General features: G+C 49.7%; 1 protein-coding gene across 1 annotated transcript; it reads right to left on the bottom strand.

Moving 5' to 3' along the window:
* Window positions 1–582: 582 nt before the first annotated feature.
* On the bottom strand, window positions 583–1,551 carry LOC115310987. The gene has a single exon (XM_042291636.1). The coding sequence runs from the start codon at window positions 1,549–1,551 to the stop codon at window positions 583–585; it is 969 nt and encodes a 322-aa protein (XP_042147570.1).
* Window positions 1,552–17,900: the final 16,349 nt, after the last annotated feature.

Genomic DNA, 17,900 nt, shown 5'->3' with positions numbered 1-17,900 from the left:
ACGGACACGGCGCGAACCGCAACGCTGACTGTCTTTTGGTCCCGCGCTACGTGTTCGTCGCTCGCCACCATGCCTTGGAAGCTCCCCGTGCCGTAGAAGCGCAGTGCACACAACACTTGAAGCTCCACAGTCATGACCGTCCACGAGGTACGCACTCTCCCCACCTCCGGTTCCTCGCGAAGTTCGTCGCACAACCACCGCACCACGATCTTGGGCAGGCGGTATTGCTTCCAAAAGATCTCCTCCGGGAGCTCGAATGCATCGCGGTGTTCCCGATACAGCCTTTCTCGCGAAAAAAAAGCTCTATTAAAGAAAAAGACGAATTGACGAGACGGCGACGCCTCGCCGCCGAAAACATGCTGCCAATGACACCTAGTTCCGAGCAAGTACCTTTTTGAAACGTACTCGGTACAAAACGAAACGTCATTTTGTTGTCACGTCCGGTAGCCGACTCCGCCCAGTTTTGCCGACTCCGCCCACATTTTTCTAGGGAAATTAAGTCACTTTTGCTTCCAACCAATCAGACGTGATGACGTCACTTCCGTGTACTAAAAAAAGGAACATGTACAATGTCGAACCTAGCTATCCAGGGCAGTTCTCCCTGGCGTGATTCCTTCGGCCACAAAACCAACATGAGTAGTTGTCCTGTTGCGGCCCCGTTCTCGCAGGAGGCGGGTCTCGATGTGGAATGTTACTCTGTCGCGCCGGCGGGCGTGGAGCATGGGCTGTCCCAGGACGCCCCCGTTGAGACCTCGGAGCAAGTCTGGTGGGGTCACATGGCCACGATGGGAACCTTGCCCCATGTTCACCGAAACAGTCGTCTCCCGAGAAGAGTGCTGGAGATTGGTCGTTATGACGAGCAGCCGCTTGTACTCGTTCGGTCTCGGGCCCAGCAACATACTGCACGGGTGCAGTGGAACAGCTGGCGACGGTCTCCCCCTGACGTGGCTGATGGTACTGCTCTGCTGTGCGTGCCAACTGCTCAAACTGCAGCGCGAGCTGTATCGCGCGCTCAAGCGTCGGTACCTGGCGACCTACGCAGTCTCTAAGAATGCGATCCTGAACACGGCGCGAGATCAAACTATCAAGAAAAAGATCACAAAGTCGCGTGTTCTCGGACCCGTCTTCAAACGCGCAAAGCGCGTGCTGATGGCGTAACGCCGCTAAAAATTCCGCGACACTCTCTCCCGGCTGCTGAACGCGAAGACGGAGCTTCTTACGCTCGAGTGCTAGAGATCCGGAAAAAACAAAATGGCTCTCCACGGCCGATAAAAAGGTCTCGAACTCGTCAAGAAGTTCCGAGTGTGGAAGGTTAGTAAATCCAAATGCGGACACTATTCGTTGCCCTTCAACGCCCAACAACGAAAAAAGAATCTGTTTTTTTCTCTTCGGGTCAACACCCTCGAGGCCCGCCGCACCTAGGAATGACATGAATGTCTCTTTCCATGCAGGCCAGGCCAGTGGTGGCGGTCCCGGAACTGCGAGAAACGGCGGTGGCGGTGGCAACGCCGCGGACTGAACGACCGTTATCTGCCGTTGTTCAGTATTCATGATGTCTGTTTGAATATATCGTTAAAGCAAGAGTATACGCTCAACTGTGCATGAAAGAGCGCGGACTCTTACAGCTACTTTACAAAACAGAACCAAAATCGTGTAAAACCCGAAAAACACTTTGGCTTAAAGCCTCTGAGCACCGCTCCGCAAATCAAGAACAAGGATTGCGTAGCTTGAGTCGCACAGTCACGATAAGCGAGTCGAAAAGGTGCGAGGACTGTAATCGAAGCTCACATACTAACTGCGGCAGCTAAGTGCCATAACGACTTCAAAGTGTAAGTTGTGAAAATAGGTGAGCGACTCAGGAGTGTCTAGCGGCTCAGGAGTGTCTAGCAAAGATTGCTGGAATGCCCGTAGCGCGGCAAAACCCTTCTCTTCTCTTCTCCTTCCTGGAAAACGAACCGGCTGTCGAGCCAAGGGGTAAGCAAGCGGCCATTACCATTTCTTCTGAGGCGAGATCAGGCGAGATGCCCGCGAGAAAGGAAGTCACGTGTGTGCGCCGAGGGCTGACCCGGCTGGCTTCCGGTTGAATCCGCCAAAATCGGGGGAGCGACTTTTCTCGGATCCAGATCGAGATCTGGAGCGGGAGCTAATCCAAAACGACCAGTGGAATAAGTTCGTCTCGATCCCGATCGCCCCGTGAAATAGGCTCGCTCCGGAAAAATCGATCCCGGCGCGCTCCAAAACGACCCGTGGAATTCGCCACGAGAAAAGTCGCTCCAACGATTTCGGAGCCTTCGGCGCACACACGTGACTTCCTTTCTCGTGGGGCATCTCGCCTGATTTCGCCTACTGTGATTTCGCCCATCTCGCCTCAGAAGAAGAAGAAGCACGTCGCGGGCTTGGCTCCTAGATTGTCTCGACATCAGAAGAATTCGTAATGGCCGCTTGCTTACCCATTGGCTCGACAGCCGGTTCGTTTTCCAGGAAGGAGAAAAGGAGGTATTTGCCGCGCTACGGGCATTCCGGCAATCGTTGCTAGAAGCGCCTGAGCCATTCCTGCCACTCGTGCGTCGAACACGTGTTAGCGCCGCGTAGCGAAAACGTCTTCGAAACGACCGCGGCGGCCGCGAAAAGGGGATTCCCGGGCAGTTGAATGACGGGAAGGCATCCGCCGATCCCGGAGCAGTGGTCATGTTCCACTGAGGATCCGTAGGCGGCGCGACCCCGTTCGGATCTTGTGCTCCAATCCGGATCTGGTCAACTGATCCCGGCGCGCTCCAAAACGCCCAGTGGAATTCGCCATTAGTCAAACACACGGCGATTGCGTTCGCTCGTATACGCAATACTAAAACTGACTAGGCTGAGACTGGCAAAACGACGGAGCGTAAAAATGAAAGGAAATAAATGTTATAAAAAAAACTAATAATTTTTTTTTTTTTTGGGGGGGGGAGGGGGGGGGGGTTTATTTGGTCTGGAAGGATATTGGCGGCGACTTCGGATGTTTGGCCAATAGTCAAAAGTCAATTGTCAAAGTTATAGCAAAATATAGTTTACCCACAATTAATGTAATTTTAGATGGATTGCTCACATTAGCTAGAATGTTATTGATTTTAGACTATTTTGATTTTATTACTTGGTAATTAAACATTCTGCAATTGGCAACAGTGATTATAATTGGCACACTTTTGATTCTCATATTTGTTCGCGCGTGTGAAATTATATTGTAAACAACAAACTATATTAGAGCTTGGAAAAGTACGTATTGAAATATCTGAATTAGTTTATCATTATTAATACAAATCGCGGCAGCCCTCAATTAACGCCAAGATCATGAAAATAAGCCATTTAACCATAATAGTGTTTCCAGAAAGGTCTAATTTTCTTTTCTTTTTGCATATGAAAAAATCGGACATCGTTTTCAAGATGGACAAACAGTCAAACACCGGATGTATTATAAAGTCATATGCGTCACGCCGTTGCTATAAAAGCACACACACACAACTCATTTGTCTGATTCGGATTCCGTTTTCGGGTTGTTGCAATGAGAACAAACGTTTATTAATTTATACGTTTTGTGGACATATCGTAAAAATTGGATTTATTCCCTTAATTCTTGTGGTGGGAATAATGTTAAACCATTTAATCATCTAAATACCTCAAAACCCATTAAAAGGCCCGCAGTTCATTATTTCCCATAATTACCTGAGCGAGAAAAGGCAGCGAGAACGCACAAATATTATCACTGATTTTTTCAACAACTACAACTACAAATATCAGCCTGGATCGAACATGTGCGTCAAGAAAAAACGTTTCTGCGATCAACTTCTCTAACTAAATATTTACTATGTGAGACACATCTTGAGTTATAAAAGAATCCGAAATGAAGACCTATATCGAGAAATCAAATCCAAAATAGAGGTTAGTTTCGGTTTAGCCCCAGAATTAAAACGCGCATCCTTGCGTACATATTGCGCTAAACACCGTTCTTTTTTTCAGAGTAAAGAGATGACCTGCGCTCATAGCTTCCTCGTATTACCGGAAATAATTTGTGCCGCTCAGTGAAGCCAGCACACTACACAGGCTCAACAGCGGCACGCATCTCTGACCCTCACTATAACCGCCATCTTGGAAAATGAGTGGCGCCACCTATAGTTAGTTGGAGTTGCGAATACTCTGTTTCACCTTATGATCTACCGCAGAAAAGGCTACAAGCGCGAGCTCCATGCTCTAGGGCACATCAAGGCGGCACAAGCTCTCGTGCGTTAAGAGTAACTCCCAACGCTATGAGCTCGCGCATCTAGCCTTGTCTGCGGTACAACATAAGGTGAAACGGAGTATAGACGATTGCAAGCTGGGCGACTGGCCGCCGCCATGTCTCTGCTCGAGCAGGCACGCCCGTGCGATTACGAGCTTGCCAAAGCTACGTTCACCCGCGCCTTGCACGCGCTTGCACGCATGGGGCACCACTTGTGGCGCCATGCTTGCAATTGTCTATAGCCCAAGCCGAACGCGGTGTGTCAGATCAACCGCCTTCGCCGGTACGCCGCTGGCAAAGACGACGAAGCTGAGACACACCGACGGCGATTGAGCAAGTGACAGCACCGCAGGACGACTCTAACGGCGGCGTTTATTGAGATCAGAGGCGCGAAATACGCAAGAACAATTTTTATTTGAATCATAACACGCGATATCCAAGTTGGGGACCACATACCTTTGCTTGGTCTTTCCTGGGAACTTTTTGCAGAGACACGGGTTACCGCATTCAGAAAACATCTCCGTTTGCTAAATATGGGGGCCCTGAAAAGGGCCGTTTAGGCCGCTACGAGAACCTATACGTGACGCAACCAGCACCTGACAAGCGGTTGGCGCATAAGTCGTCTTTATGCACGCAGGCGGGCGACGGGCTCGGCGCAGCGGATCACTCGAAGTCATCGGGGCCGTCAGACTCCTCGTCCTCCGCACTCTAGGGAAGGTCCCTGTCTGCGTCGGGGCTGTAAATCTTGGCGGCCGCCGCGAACAACGATTAGAATCTATCAGTGTTTCCGCGCGCCTTCTCTCTCCTCCAAAACATGAACTTTGCAAGGCGACCAGTGAAATGGTGGCTCTCGCGACGTCCAGATGGAAGAGAGTTTTTGACGTGGGCCCGGGTGCCGTCCACCGTATTGGTGCCCGCAACAGTGTTCAGGTCGACAAAGTGCAGCTTGTGGTTGACGGTGAGGTGCGTGAAGTGAGCGTCGTCTGCAAGCTTGCGATAGCCAGCCCAACGGTCAGTGATTATTCTTGTTCCAGGCTTTTTATTTTGTTTCTTTAGATTTTTTATCACGACGACTACTCCACCGTGCCTCAGAGTTTCCAGCGGAGGTCCTGCAAGTTTAAATAATTATTATTATTGTCGTTTCAAGGACACCCTTCCTATGCTGCCTCGTCTTCGTTCCTGACGCCATAAGAATGTGGGCGGGAAAAGTTAGCGCCGCATATAAAAAATAAAAAAGTGTTAGTTCATGGTCGGATTGGTTTGTGGATATAATTAGTCCAATAATTAATTAGTCCAATTATTTAGCTTTGCTATTAGCATCTTTTGTGTGCATGGGTGAATTTCAGCACCCAACGAGAAGGCATGAGAAGAACGCTGCCACTGCTGGACCATAGACCACTTAAAGGGGTACGGAAACAAAATTTTAGCGCCGATCTTTCTGCATAAATAGGGGCTAGGGACAGGCACCACCTCAGAAATATCAATATCGCGCTGTAAAACACAGAACTAATTTTAAACCTAAATAAACGATTTCAAATTCACATCTGGTGGATGGTGGGAAAGTTCTCGTGACATCCCTTATGGCATAGGAGCAGCGCCGTACTGCGGCAATACGGCGTGCCGGCAGAATTAGCCTAGGCCTGAACGCGTTTGCAAAGCCTTTGCGGAGAAAGCCAAGGCGTAGCTGGCCACAGTGAGCTCGTTCTCGTTGCGGCTGTTTGCACGACACGAACCGAGCATGCTTCTGGCACGGCCGGTATTAGTTGCTGCGAGTCGCGAGCTGCGAGCCGACGTTAAGAAAGAAATGTTTGAACTACGAGAGTGTCAGCAAGAGCCACGCAAATACCTGTTCACACTCGGAGCGGACACGCGCGTTTGATCGAAGTGCTGGATTCGCTCGGTTGGACCGCGTTTCGGTAAGCGTTTCTGGACCGATCTTTTACGATTACAACTCGATACTGACATGACACTCGGCAAAGAAGGGTTGGACGGTCATCGCGTAGCTCCCACGAACTGCTATAGCTCGAGAGTGACGTCGCGTGCCGGAATAAAAAAGGCATACTAATAAAGAGTACATACCATGTTGCGAAGGTAATCCGTATGGCATTTATTTGAGCTCTATATCACACAAATCAAGGAGATATAATCATTGAGAGTCCCTTTTCGACGACAGCGTTTGTCACCGCTGTCTCGGAAAACAAGGAGATCGAGATGACAAGGGGAAAAGATTAACCTCTGAAATTTAGTTCAGGGATCAAACTATTCATCCGGGAAGGGTCCACAAGGGTCTCGCGGGCATATTCCATTCAGCAGTCGAGCCGGTCATGGGCAGACCGTGTTGGCCAAGGACCGCCGGAGCAACGGTGCGCCGAGTCGGTGCTGCTGCTAGGCCTACTATTCTGCCGAGCTCGCTTGGTCGGTAGAATCGTGGCCGTTGTAGCTCTTCTCGAGTGTTTATGGATCCTGCGTTCTTGATAGTCATAGTCTGTTTTAAGTACTCCTTCCTTTTTCCTTGCTGGTTGAAGTCGGGAGGCACAAGAAGAGCACGTAGAAAAATAAATGTCCATTGGTCGTCGCTACCAAGTAACTCAGCGACGCTGTCGGCCATGTTGATTTGATCGTAAAAAGTCCGTAAGACAGCTGCGGAGCTGTCGTAGGATTCTGTCGTAACCTACGTAAAAGTTACGACAGTTTCGTTTCGAGAATACGGGTTTTCTCTCAAATTTGTCGTACGCACATTTTTCGTCATAAGTTTGCTTTGAGAATCCGGCCTCAGAGCTGGTTTTGTCAGTGGTGCCGTGGTTGCCGACTTGCCGTGGTGCAGCGTGCGTGCATCCCTTGCACATCTCAAACGGCGACGTTGTCACAGGTCGTAAATTGTCGACGCGCCACCAAGTGGCAACGCTCGTAACCACAACATCCACGCCGTAGCCTTTCCCGTCTGGCACAAGTGACGTCACGAATGCGCCCAATATCCCAAGACGCATCGCGCTCTCCGATGGCTGATTTTTAAGCGCGCGCCCAATCGGGCCCCTCAGGGTGAAAATATAGTCGTCCGTTCAAAATACAAACGCGCGATTATGATTTACGGATATCATTGATCATATTAAACCTATTTCTGACCATAATCGGTGTATTTCAAGTTTCGCTCCAGTATCAGTTTAATGTCACCAAACTCCTGGGCCAGAAAACACTTGGCGGTATCAGTGTATCGTTTTTAAAGCGCTACAAAAACACGTCGGGCACAATGGACTTCTGGACCAACTTTGAGTGCGTGCGCGTGTGATGTGTGTGTATGCCATTCTTTATTTTTAGATTGTAGGCCCGAAAAATCCACGCGGACTAGGGCCAACGTCTGACGCTGCCTTAGTCAGTCTTACGCGCTTATTAAAGCCGTATACGAACATATACCTTTGACCAGAACTGTTTCTCGCTACCACCACTAGGGGATTCTTTTCGGCTTCTGGTTGGTCAAGAGCGTATGCCAAGCCCTCTTTCCGAGTCTGGTGCACGCCCTGGCTCTGCCCGCGCCTCCCATTGACCAAACTCTCTTTATACACGGCTCTGGTTTGGCTCAGCGGGCGACTTGTCTCCCAGCTGTAGATGAACAATTTAGCCAGCGCAGTTCAGACCGCTCGCCTGGGGTCTTCAACGTGCACCACCATTGCCTCTTCTACTACTCACAAAGCCTGGGAGCTCGACAAACGAGCCATACAGCGCCCGGTCGCAGAGCGCGAGGATTTGGTAGCACAGAGCGTTTCTCGGGGAAGCTTGTAGTGAGCGCACAGCTTTTGCAGCGGCGAGGACACGCGAGGAACGCGAGGAGCACGAGGGGGCATTGCATCGCTCGGGAAAACCGTGTTACGGCGTCTCGCCGCAGCGGGGCACCCGTTACATGACTCCTCCTCTCATCTGTTGTCTGCCGCTCTACCTTTTCCCTTTCAGCGTCCGCGTCTCATGGCAGTCTGCCAGGCTTTCGTCAGTATTGAGGGGGCTATGGCACCACGCAGTAGTGTTACACGACCGCACGCCGGTATGATGCTCATCGAGATCAAAACGGGCAGGGATAGGGATTGAACCCAAGATTTTGGGTTCTGCAGCGTGAGTTTCTGTCCTCTGTATGACGTATGAGCACTATGACCCCGGCTTTAGTGACAATAGTGCGCTCTCCCTGCACGCTGGAGCACAAAACCGGCGTTGGAGTTGGAGCATGTACTTACTGCGTTGTCAGCCTGTCACGGACGATGATGATGATGATGATGATGATGATAACAATAATAATCTTAATAAAGATAATAATAATCTGTATTCGCTCAGGAAACCATATGAAGATTATTCGCTCTCCTAAAGAAAAAAATAAACAAAAAAAAAAAATAAATAAAAACGAAAACCATAAAAGATGGCGGTGCAGCTCCTTTCCGCGATAACTCTCACCGTGGTTTGGTTGTTCCCGCACATCACATTGATCGACACTCCGGGAGTTCTAAAAAAATTCAGGAGCACGGGCGCTTTTTAAAGGGGTCATGAGACGATAGGGGTTGGAATGTTCACGAGTTCATAGGCGTACTTCTCTTAGTCATGCCCAAGTATACTCGCCCGGACCGCCACTGATTCAGAAGCTTCTTTGTCGCGGTGAAATTGCGAGGATAAAGGGCGACTATTTCTTTCAGCGTTGTCTTCGCGAAACTTGATGACGTAGTCTAGGGCTGGGCGTCGCTTAAAACTTGTGACCCGATTAACCGCCGCCCTATAATCGATTTGATTAATTCATCGATTAATCGGTTTCGTTCATTTCCATGCATATTAAATTTAAAAAGAAAAGTAATTTGTGTGTGAGTGTGGGCTTTTGTTGAATATCTGACAAACGGCGCAATATAAAATTTGATTTCGAATCAACCTAAATGTGCAGTTGAGATCAGTTCTAAGACACTCGCGCTCACAGGTTATTACTTCAGCTGCATAAGGCAAAGAAGTTAATTGGTATTCTCCGGCAAGAGCGACCTCCCTTGATTGTTTACTATAGTCTCTTCTGCACTAAACAGCCGCTCGAAAGGCCTTGAAGTGGCAGAGCCACGTGTAAAACACAGCACTTGTTTGGAGTTCCAAATTTCGTTCCTATATAGTTTACTTTAGGATACAATTCAGCTGAAGTTTGCCCTTCATACAGGTGTACTCGCCAAGACCTGCGTGGTGAAAGCGTTGAAGTTTTACTTTCTTTTTATTACGGAAAATGCTACCGATTAACCTGTTAAAAAATCAATCGCGATTAAAAAAATAATTAAATAATCGGTAGGTTAATCGATCAATTGCCCAGCCCTAGACGTAATTGTGTGGTCGAAACTAACCGCCTTAGGAAGGTCGAGCGCGGCTCATGTATTGGACACGAGAAGTGCGTAAGCACTCGACTTCGGGTCGTAACAATCAAGGCCTCGGCAGACACTCAGGTAGTTGCTCGTGTCCAAACACAGCGGTGATGAGAATTGCCGAACTCTAAAATTGCCTGGAGCTCAGCACGCGCTTTCTACATTGGCACCCCCAGCACGTGTCTATGAATAACTTACCGGCATAGAATAAGCAGCAGGCCACAGGCGACGTGGCCGCTTCTTCTGGCTCCGAGTTGGAGCGATAAACGATGCTCATATTTCTCAAATTGTTTCTTTTTTTGGCGACTGCCATTGTTTAGACAGGAAAGCTAGGTCAAGTTTATTTCAGTTATTAAATTTAGGAAGTGACTCTAAGTTGTCTTTAGCGAAAGTAGAAAAATCGTTTCTTCGTTCTTTTTAAGTGGTACTCGGCATATCGGTGTTTTCTTTCAATTTCCGAGCTACGGTGAGATTTGCCGTCATCCAGTTTCTTTGCGTTTTTTGTTGCTATTTTGTTGACAGACTGGAAAATTCGCATCCTTTAGAGCGTCACAGTTTGAACGACCGAAGTCACTCCAGCGGCTCATGGCAAATGCGAGCCCAGGAGAAAATATGATATCTTCCCCGATCTGCCTCAAAGATCTCTTTTTTTACTTTTTGTTTTGCCTTTTTTTTTTACATCAAGAACGCCTGCCGCTAGTCGGAGGGGAGAAAACCGCGTCAATGCTCAAAAATGCGCGGCAATCAAATATCGTACCAAACTGCGACTCGTATATATTCCTCGGAATGGTATTGAAGTCAGTCCTGCATTCGCAGTCTCTGATGCGGCCCAGTAGGCAGAAACTCGATATAGGCATTTCCGCGTGCTTTTCGCGGCCGGCTCCTTTCGATGCGGGCGACACTTTTTGGTCAAAATTACTGTCGAGGAAGCGAGTTATCCGAACGCTTTTTTGTTTGTTTCCGTTTGAATCTGCCTCGAACTGGTTGTGGAGTGCCGCTATGGGACTTTTAAATGGGTACGGAAACAAAATGTTTGCTCTTAAATCTTTGCTTAGATATGAATCATGTTTTTGGCGGCAGCCCAGAACCACTAGTCTGGGCTTGTTTGCTCGAAAGCGCTAACCGGGGCTAAAGTTAGCCGCAGTACCTAGGAGGGGGATTTCAAAAATCACGTGACTGGCTCGGTAGGGATGCGGGGAAACATGCCGGTGCCCCGGTGAGTGAGCGCCGCTCGCTTTGGAACTAATATGTCGTTGTTGCTGCAATATCGGGCGCATTAGTCCGCAATGAATTGTGCAGGAGCCTTTCGCTTTGCCTTTAAATCGCAAAGCATGAGCTTTGCGATTTAAATGTTTGTTTAGATAGTCTTTCGGTTCTGGCCATTCCTAAGCCGAAATGAACGCGATAACTGTCGGCATGGCAACGCCTTTGGAAAGTAGATTGCCTTGACTCAATCGGCCGGGTATTGATAGCACACGAAAGCCTCGTTGAAATTTCCTTCCAAGCTCGAAAGAGGACGACAGAGTTCAGTCCTAGGAACGACAAGGAAGAAGTGAGCAGTGAAAGGCGGGCGGTACACCGGCAGCATGGTTGGCTAGCATGTAAGAACTGTATATAACATCATCATAAATTGAAAAACCTGTAATTTGGGTCCAGTGAAAATATACCTATACGCCCCGCAAGTGGACTCACTTTCGTCTTCCGCGCATGAGAAAGGAAGTAGCGGTGACGTCAGAACGCCGAGCTCTGATTGGCTGGTCGCGACCCCCTACCTGGGCGTCGTCTGCTCCTTTGCAACGTCGTCTGCTCGCAACATCGTCTGCGTCTGTCTTACCTTTCCTGCGACTTTCGCAAGTGCAGGTCTTTACGAGCGAGCTCGACTTCGCCTTTCAGAGAGGGCAGACGAAATGACTCGAGCGGTACGTTGTTTTTGTCTAACTATAGCAGACGCGCATCAATGAGGGAAGTCAAAGGACTCACTGGCGAGGTGTCCCGAGGCGCCGAGGTTTGTTTGCTAAGAAACGAGAGTGAGCGTGTTAGTGTCCGCATGTTCCCTCCCAAATACTTTTTCCCTCCTTTCGCGTGCGGCGAAACCCCTCACTCCTTAATGGCGTCGGCGGGTTGGCGCAGTTAACGTCGTCAGCTTTACGTCTGCTAGTCAAAGCTTTGGCTGCTTTACCTTTCCTGCGTGTGTCGGAGATTCACCGCTTTTTGAGCGTCGAGGGTCACCGTTGCCTCGAGAAACAAGGAGATAACAAGATGAAAAATTGGCCTCTTAATCTAAAATTGAGGTCAGCGATCAAAGTATAATACGGGAAGGGTTCACAAGGGTTCGCGCTGACATATTCCGTTCAGCACGCCAGCCGGTCGTGGGCAGACGGTCGCCGAGTCGCGGAGTGCCTGCTAGGCCTAACTGCCCAGCTCACTTGGTCGCGTTTGGTGGAATCGTGACCGTTGGAGCTTTTCCCGGGTGTTTGTGGATCCAGCGTTCTTGTTCGTCGTGGTCTGTTTCAAGCGCTTTTTACTTTTTTCCTGCTGCTTGAAGTCGGGACGCGTGAGAAGCGCACGTAGAAAAATAAACGTCCGTGGGTCGTCGCGACCGCGACGCTGTCGGCCATGCTGATTTGGTCGTAAGACGAGCGTAAGACAGCTTCGGAGCTGTCGTAGGATTTCGTCGTAACCTGCGCGAAAATTACGAAAATTTTGTTTCGTGGATACGAATTCGTTCTTAAGTTATGTCTTACGCACATTTTTTGGCGTAAGATCGTTGCGTGAATCTGGCCTCTGCACTTCCGAAAGTCGCAGGAAAAGTAAGACAGACGCAGACGACGTTGCGAGCAGACGACGTTGCAAAGGAGCAGACGACGCTCAGATAGGGGGTCGCGATCAGCCAATCAGGGCTCGGCGTTCTGACGTCACCGCTACCCCCTGCGCAAGAAGCAGATAAACTTGCCCTCCGTATTAGTAAATTACCCAAGCATCGAAGAGAACGCCGAAGTGTAATTCTACGGCCGCGCGCGCTGGCCTTCCTCTTTTAAAAGATTCGAAGTAAATAATCATTATAAGGCTTTGACGAACGCGCGAGCAAGGCAACATTTGTTTTAGACTTTTTGCTTTAGAACAATTACTACTTTCGACGCCAGCACGGACAACGCGTGTAAAGGCCCGTTCACACGATGCATTTTCCCGCGCATCTAGTGTCGCGAAATGTAGTTTCGCGAAATGGTCGCGCCGTCTGAACGACTCCGAAAAGGACGCGCGCATCTTAAAAAAGTGGCTCGCACACCTCGCTTCTGGAGCAAGCTTTTGCTGAAACTTGGCCGAGTCCTGTCAATCACTATGAGGGCGCCGCCAATGGCCGCTCAGAAACGCTCTCACGTGGCCTTTGAGGGGGAGCGAGCTGTTTGAGAAGACCACTTCACTGCCGGTGTTGTAGCGGAGCCAAATCCGAAAAAAAAACACCCGAAACCACGAACGACGAATACCGCCGGCGCTTCCGCAAGCACGTCAAGCACCACTGAAGGAAAAGTGAGTAGCATATCGGAAAAAATCCAGCGACGGACGAAGACAATTAGCAGGAGTTGGCGAGATTAGAATAGTGCTCGTAGCGTTGTTTTCGCGACGATACCGCTGGATAAAAGACCATAGAGTAAACTGTAACCAAGCTTGCTTTTTTTACAAGTGAACGTGAAACCATGTGCGCTCTCTGAAAGAGTTGGCACAGTAAAATGGGGCAGACATGGGCGCCGAGAAGTAACCAGATTGGGCAAGTAGCAATTCTATGAATATCATGTGCATTGATAGGAGCTTTGGCAATGAATTGGCTGCGTACGGGCTCGGCGCCGGCACATGTCCTGCGCGTACAGGTTGCCGCCTCGATCGGCTTAGCGCACACGCGAGATCGCACTAAGTAGTGCAGTATGTGAGAAAAAAAATGAAGTGAATTGACTGCATAAAATGCGCAAAGCAGGTCCCCAGATAAATAGCGATCTGATTCGGAGCTCACTCAAAACGGTGCATCGGTGTGTGTTGTTGTTGCACGTGAAGCGGTACGTGTGAACGATCACATTTCGCGAAACTTGAGTGTCGCGAAACTGTTGCGCGCCTAAAAGATGCATCGTGTGAACATACCTTTAAAAACTCTGCGGGATCATTGATCATGCTTTGCGATTTAAGTGACGTTAGACAAAGCGAAAGCCTCCTGCACCATTCATTGCTGACTAACGCGCCCGATATTGCAGCTACAACGACATATTAGTTTTAAAGCGAGCGGTGATCACTCACCGGTGCACCGCCATGTTTCCCCGCATTCCTACCGAGCCAGGCACGTGATTTTGAAATCCCTCTCCCAGGTACTGCGACAAACTTTAGCCACGGTTAGCGCTTTCAAGCAAACGAACCCTGAACTGTTGTTTCTAAGCTACCGGCAGAAAAATAAAAAAATAAAAAATAAAAAATTTGAAACGAATGTAGTACAGCTTTCAAGATTGTGCCTGCGAAGCTCCGTTGGAATTGCGCCCCGTCATCGGCCTCTAAGAAGCAGCGCCAGTTCGCGGCAGTATGGCTCCCTCGTGGAGTTACCCATTCCTGAATGTGACTTGGCGGAGAACGCTAACGAGTCAACTACGTTGTATATGTGAACTTCCGCACTGCTTCCGCAACATGCATTCCACATCATCGAGATAGCCGTTTTTTGCAAACGTTAGGTAGTAGCTTGACGTGGGATTGGGGGGGGGGGGGGGGGGGGGGGGGGGGCCAGAACATCTGCCAAGCCCACCATACCCCTCACCCGCCCCCCCCCCCTCCCTTCCCCCCCTCCCCCCCCCCCCCCCACCCCACCCTGGGGATGCGCTGTGAACAACGGGATCGAAAAAGGCACCGAGTAAATAGCTTATGTACATAGCTTGCAGGTGTCGCCATTGCTGGGTACTGACACTTGTTTCTAGTTGCAGGTTTCGTCGTGCTGCGGTGTGAAACTAACAAGGTGAACCGAACGCTCGTGGCCCATTAAATACCGGCATGGCGGCGAATGACGTTACGGGCAAGCTATGTATAGGCCATAAGGCGTACAGTCCTCTGATATTACTACTAGGCGAGATTGTCACGCTTTGACGCCACCAAGTGGATATTCTCGCAACTACTGAACTCTCGGCCGTGCAGGAGCCACTCACGCCAGGAGCGCGATACTCACTGTGCTTCTCTCTGGCCAATTTTGAAGCAAGAGGTAGAGCTCGCGGCCATGTCGTTTCGTTTCCGTACCCATTTAACTTACATTGATGGATCACCCTCAGTCGTTATATATCCACTTCATTAATACGTCAGCATTAAAACAGATACACAGATTTGCGTTTGAGTGCGTTCGACTGTGCTGCGTCGAGCATTGGAAGCGAGTGACCTGCACATCTGTGCTTCGTATAAAGCGTGGAAGCTAATTCAAGTAGTAGCTTGGCACGAGACATAACAACCAGGGATGTCCCGATTTTTCGCCGTCGCAACGGAGTCAAACGAAGACAAACGCAACTGTGTGCGGCAGCCTTTAGTGCCTTCATGACTACGAAAAGCTGACAGCGTCCGTCTGTGGACAAAACAATGGAAAGAGATGGACGCCACGTAGAGGGGAGGGGAGTACTGAAGGTCACAGGAGAAAGGGAGGCGACATCACGCGGAGAAAACCAACACGCGCGTTAAGTCCGTGCTCCGGAGAGTTAAGGCGCGTTCACACTCTTGCAACCGAGTACGACCGAGAAAGACTTCTTGAGACCGGATGCGCTGAGCGGAGCTGGTCCTAAGAGATCGCAAGAGGCTTAAAAACCGGTTTGGTCTCTCTCGGTCGTACTCGGTTGCAAGAGTGTGAACGGGCCTTTAAGCGCCGTTCACACTCTTGCAACCCACTACGACTGAGAGAGACCAGACCGGTTTTTAAGCCTCTTGCGACCTCTTAAAACCGGGTGCGCTGCTGCGGAGTTGGTCCTAAGAAGTCGTAAGAGGCTTAAAAACCGGTCTGGTCTCTTTCGGTCGTACTGGGTTGTAAGAGTGTGAACGGGCCTTTAGAGTTTGGCGCTTCGTCCACTAAACGGACAGGAGTGCCACCGGAGACTGGTGCACCGAGTATTTCTCGGAGCGCGAGTGAATTCTTTGCGCTCCGTGACGTCACGTCCACAAACAAGATGGCTCCGCTGTTGTTGAGACCGTCGAGACGAAAGGCGTGGCCGGACCGCTGCCTCTTTTCAGTTGATTAGGGCTTCATCCAGCTGGTGAAAACGATTTAATTTGAAAGCCAAGATAACAATTAGTGTTCCGGAAAAGGTTTGTTTGTGCATCTCGCCTAAAAAGGATTTCATCTATCGAACGGTAGCGTAGCAATAGCACAGCGACAAAAAAGTTGTCGAGATAAGGATATTCGGACTGGCGCCTGTTTTAGATGCTTAGCACAGCGAATAAAAATACTTTGATTGGAAAGCCGAAACAGCAGTTAGCTGTGCGGAAAAGGTCTGTTTATGCATCTCGCCTAAAAACGAATTGACGCGCTATCTATCGACGTAGCACATCGACGAATTTCATTTGGCGTTGCAAGACTTTACGGAACACGTGACGAATTTGACAGCTCCCTGCGTCAACAGCGAGCTCGAGAACGTTGTCTTTCAATTACATCTGAATAGCAATCACGGTCAATAAATAGATCGGTCAAGGTAACTTTCCGCGTATGTTGTCGAAGCGAGTCTTCAAACCTTTCAAGAACATTCGTAGAAACTTCCTAACGTCATCGTCTTTTCTTTTTTTACTTTAACGAGTGCCGCTCTATAGATGTCTTAATTTATTTATCCTCGAAATAATTTCGGCTTCTGCCACCCGTATCCACGAGATGCCGGGTTTGTCATAGCCCTGCGGTCGGAAGTGGCTCATGCGGCTCGTTGATAGTTTCGGTCTGTCATGCTTCTATACGCTATGCTCCCTCTAGTTGCTGCATTCGGAGTATGGAACCCGGTGCGTCGGAATAGGAGTAGAGGAGCGCGAGCATAGCGCGCCCAATGGGCGCGTGGGAAACCGGTGAACAGCGAAATCAACATCAGGCGGCGGATGGCGGTGCTATGCGGAGAGCAAGTCGTCTGCATCTTGCGCAGGAGTAGCTTTGACGTCAGAACGACGCCGAGTTCTTATTGGCCGATTAAAAAATATAGTGGGTAGACCTCAAGGCATCTAGCATTGAGTTCTACCCATTTTTCTTTGAATCAAGGTCAGTCAGAGCTCCGCGACATTATGACATCACCGCAACTCCTGCTGAAGAGGCAGATGACTTGCTCTTCGGATGCTCCGTTTCACCTTATGTTGTACCGCAACGAAGGCGAGAAGCGTGAGCTCATAGCGTTGGCAGCTGGCCTTAATGCACGAGAGCTTGTGCCGCCGAGATGGACCCTAGACACGGTGGCCCTAGAGCAAGGAGCTCGCGCTTGTAGCCTTCTTTGCCGTGCATCATTAGGTGAAATAGAGCTTAAGGGTACGTTTACACTTGAGCGGATTGGTTAACGTATCTGCCCAGCTTTTGCCGCTGGCGCGAAACGCTGGACAGAAAACGCGGCTTCGAGCCGTATGGCCCAGGACCTATTTCTGCCGCCGAACGAGGCAGTTCGCAACGCGTAAAATGCGCCAGTACGCGAGGCCTGCGCCTCGTATACCGACCTTGGAAGCAAATGGCGGCGAAGCACTCGCTCGCGGCACGTGTCTCGCGTCTTGGCATTACTACGGTTGTCTGTACTTGTTAGGAAGGCGTAGCCTGCATTTCATCACTGGGCTTTAGTCCGTACCAACGGTGGTCTGGATAGCACGCACGTTATATCGTGTCGAAATTATGTGTGCACGCTCGCGCCGGAAATCGCCACTTGATGCGATGTGGAAACTTTACGGACTACGTCCACTACCCCTCCCACAAGCATACGCCCTGTACCACACCATCCCTTCGGTACATTTTTTGTTCAAACATCAAGTACTACAGTACATTCCACGTATGCTGGGCCAAGAAGCAAAATGGGGAATTGTTTCCCGGTGCTTGTGGAAGCGAACCTCGAGGAAGCTTAAAGCCACGGTAACACTGCCCGTACACCCGTGAACTTATGAAGGTGAACAGCCCTCTTCTTGTTTTCGACGCTCCTGGAAGTTTTGGAAGAAGCTCTGTTCCAGAAAAGGGCTAGAACGCAAAGTTTAGACCCCCAAGCCACGTACCATTAGCTGTAGGGAGCCGTAAAACAAGCAAGAAACCAGGTAAGGTGTTCACCTTCATATTGCCGGTG

Source organism: Ixodes scapularis, unplaced genomic scaffold, assembly GCF_016920785.2.
Source record: "Ixodes scapularis isolate PalLabHiFi unplaced genomic scaffold, ASM1692078v2 PGA_scaffold0__279_contigs__length_252992795, whole genome shotgun sequence".
NCBI lineage: Eukaryota > Metazoa > Arthropoda > Arachnida > Ixodida > Ixodidae > Ixodes > Ixodes scapularis.
Note: the sequence above shows the minus strand (reverse complement) of the source record. Positions and strands in the feature narration are given on the sequence as shown.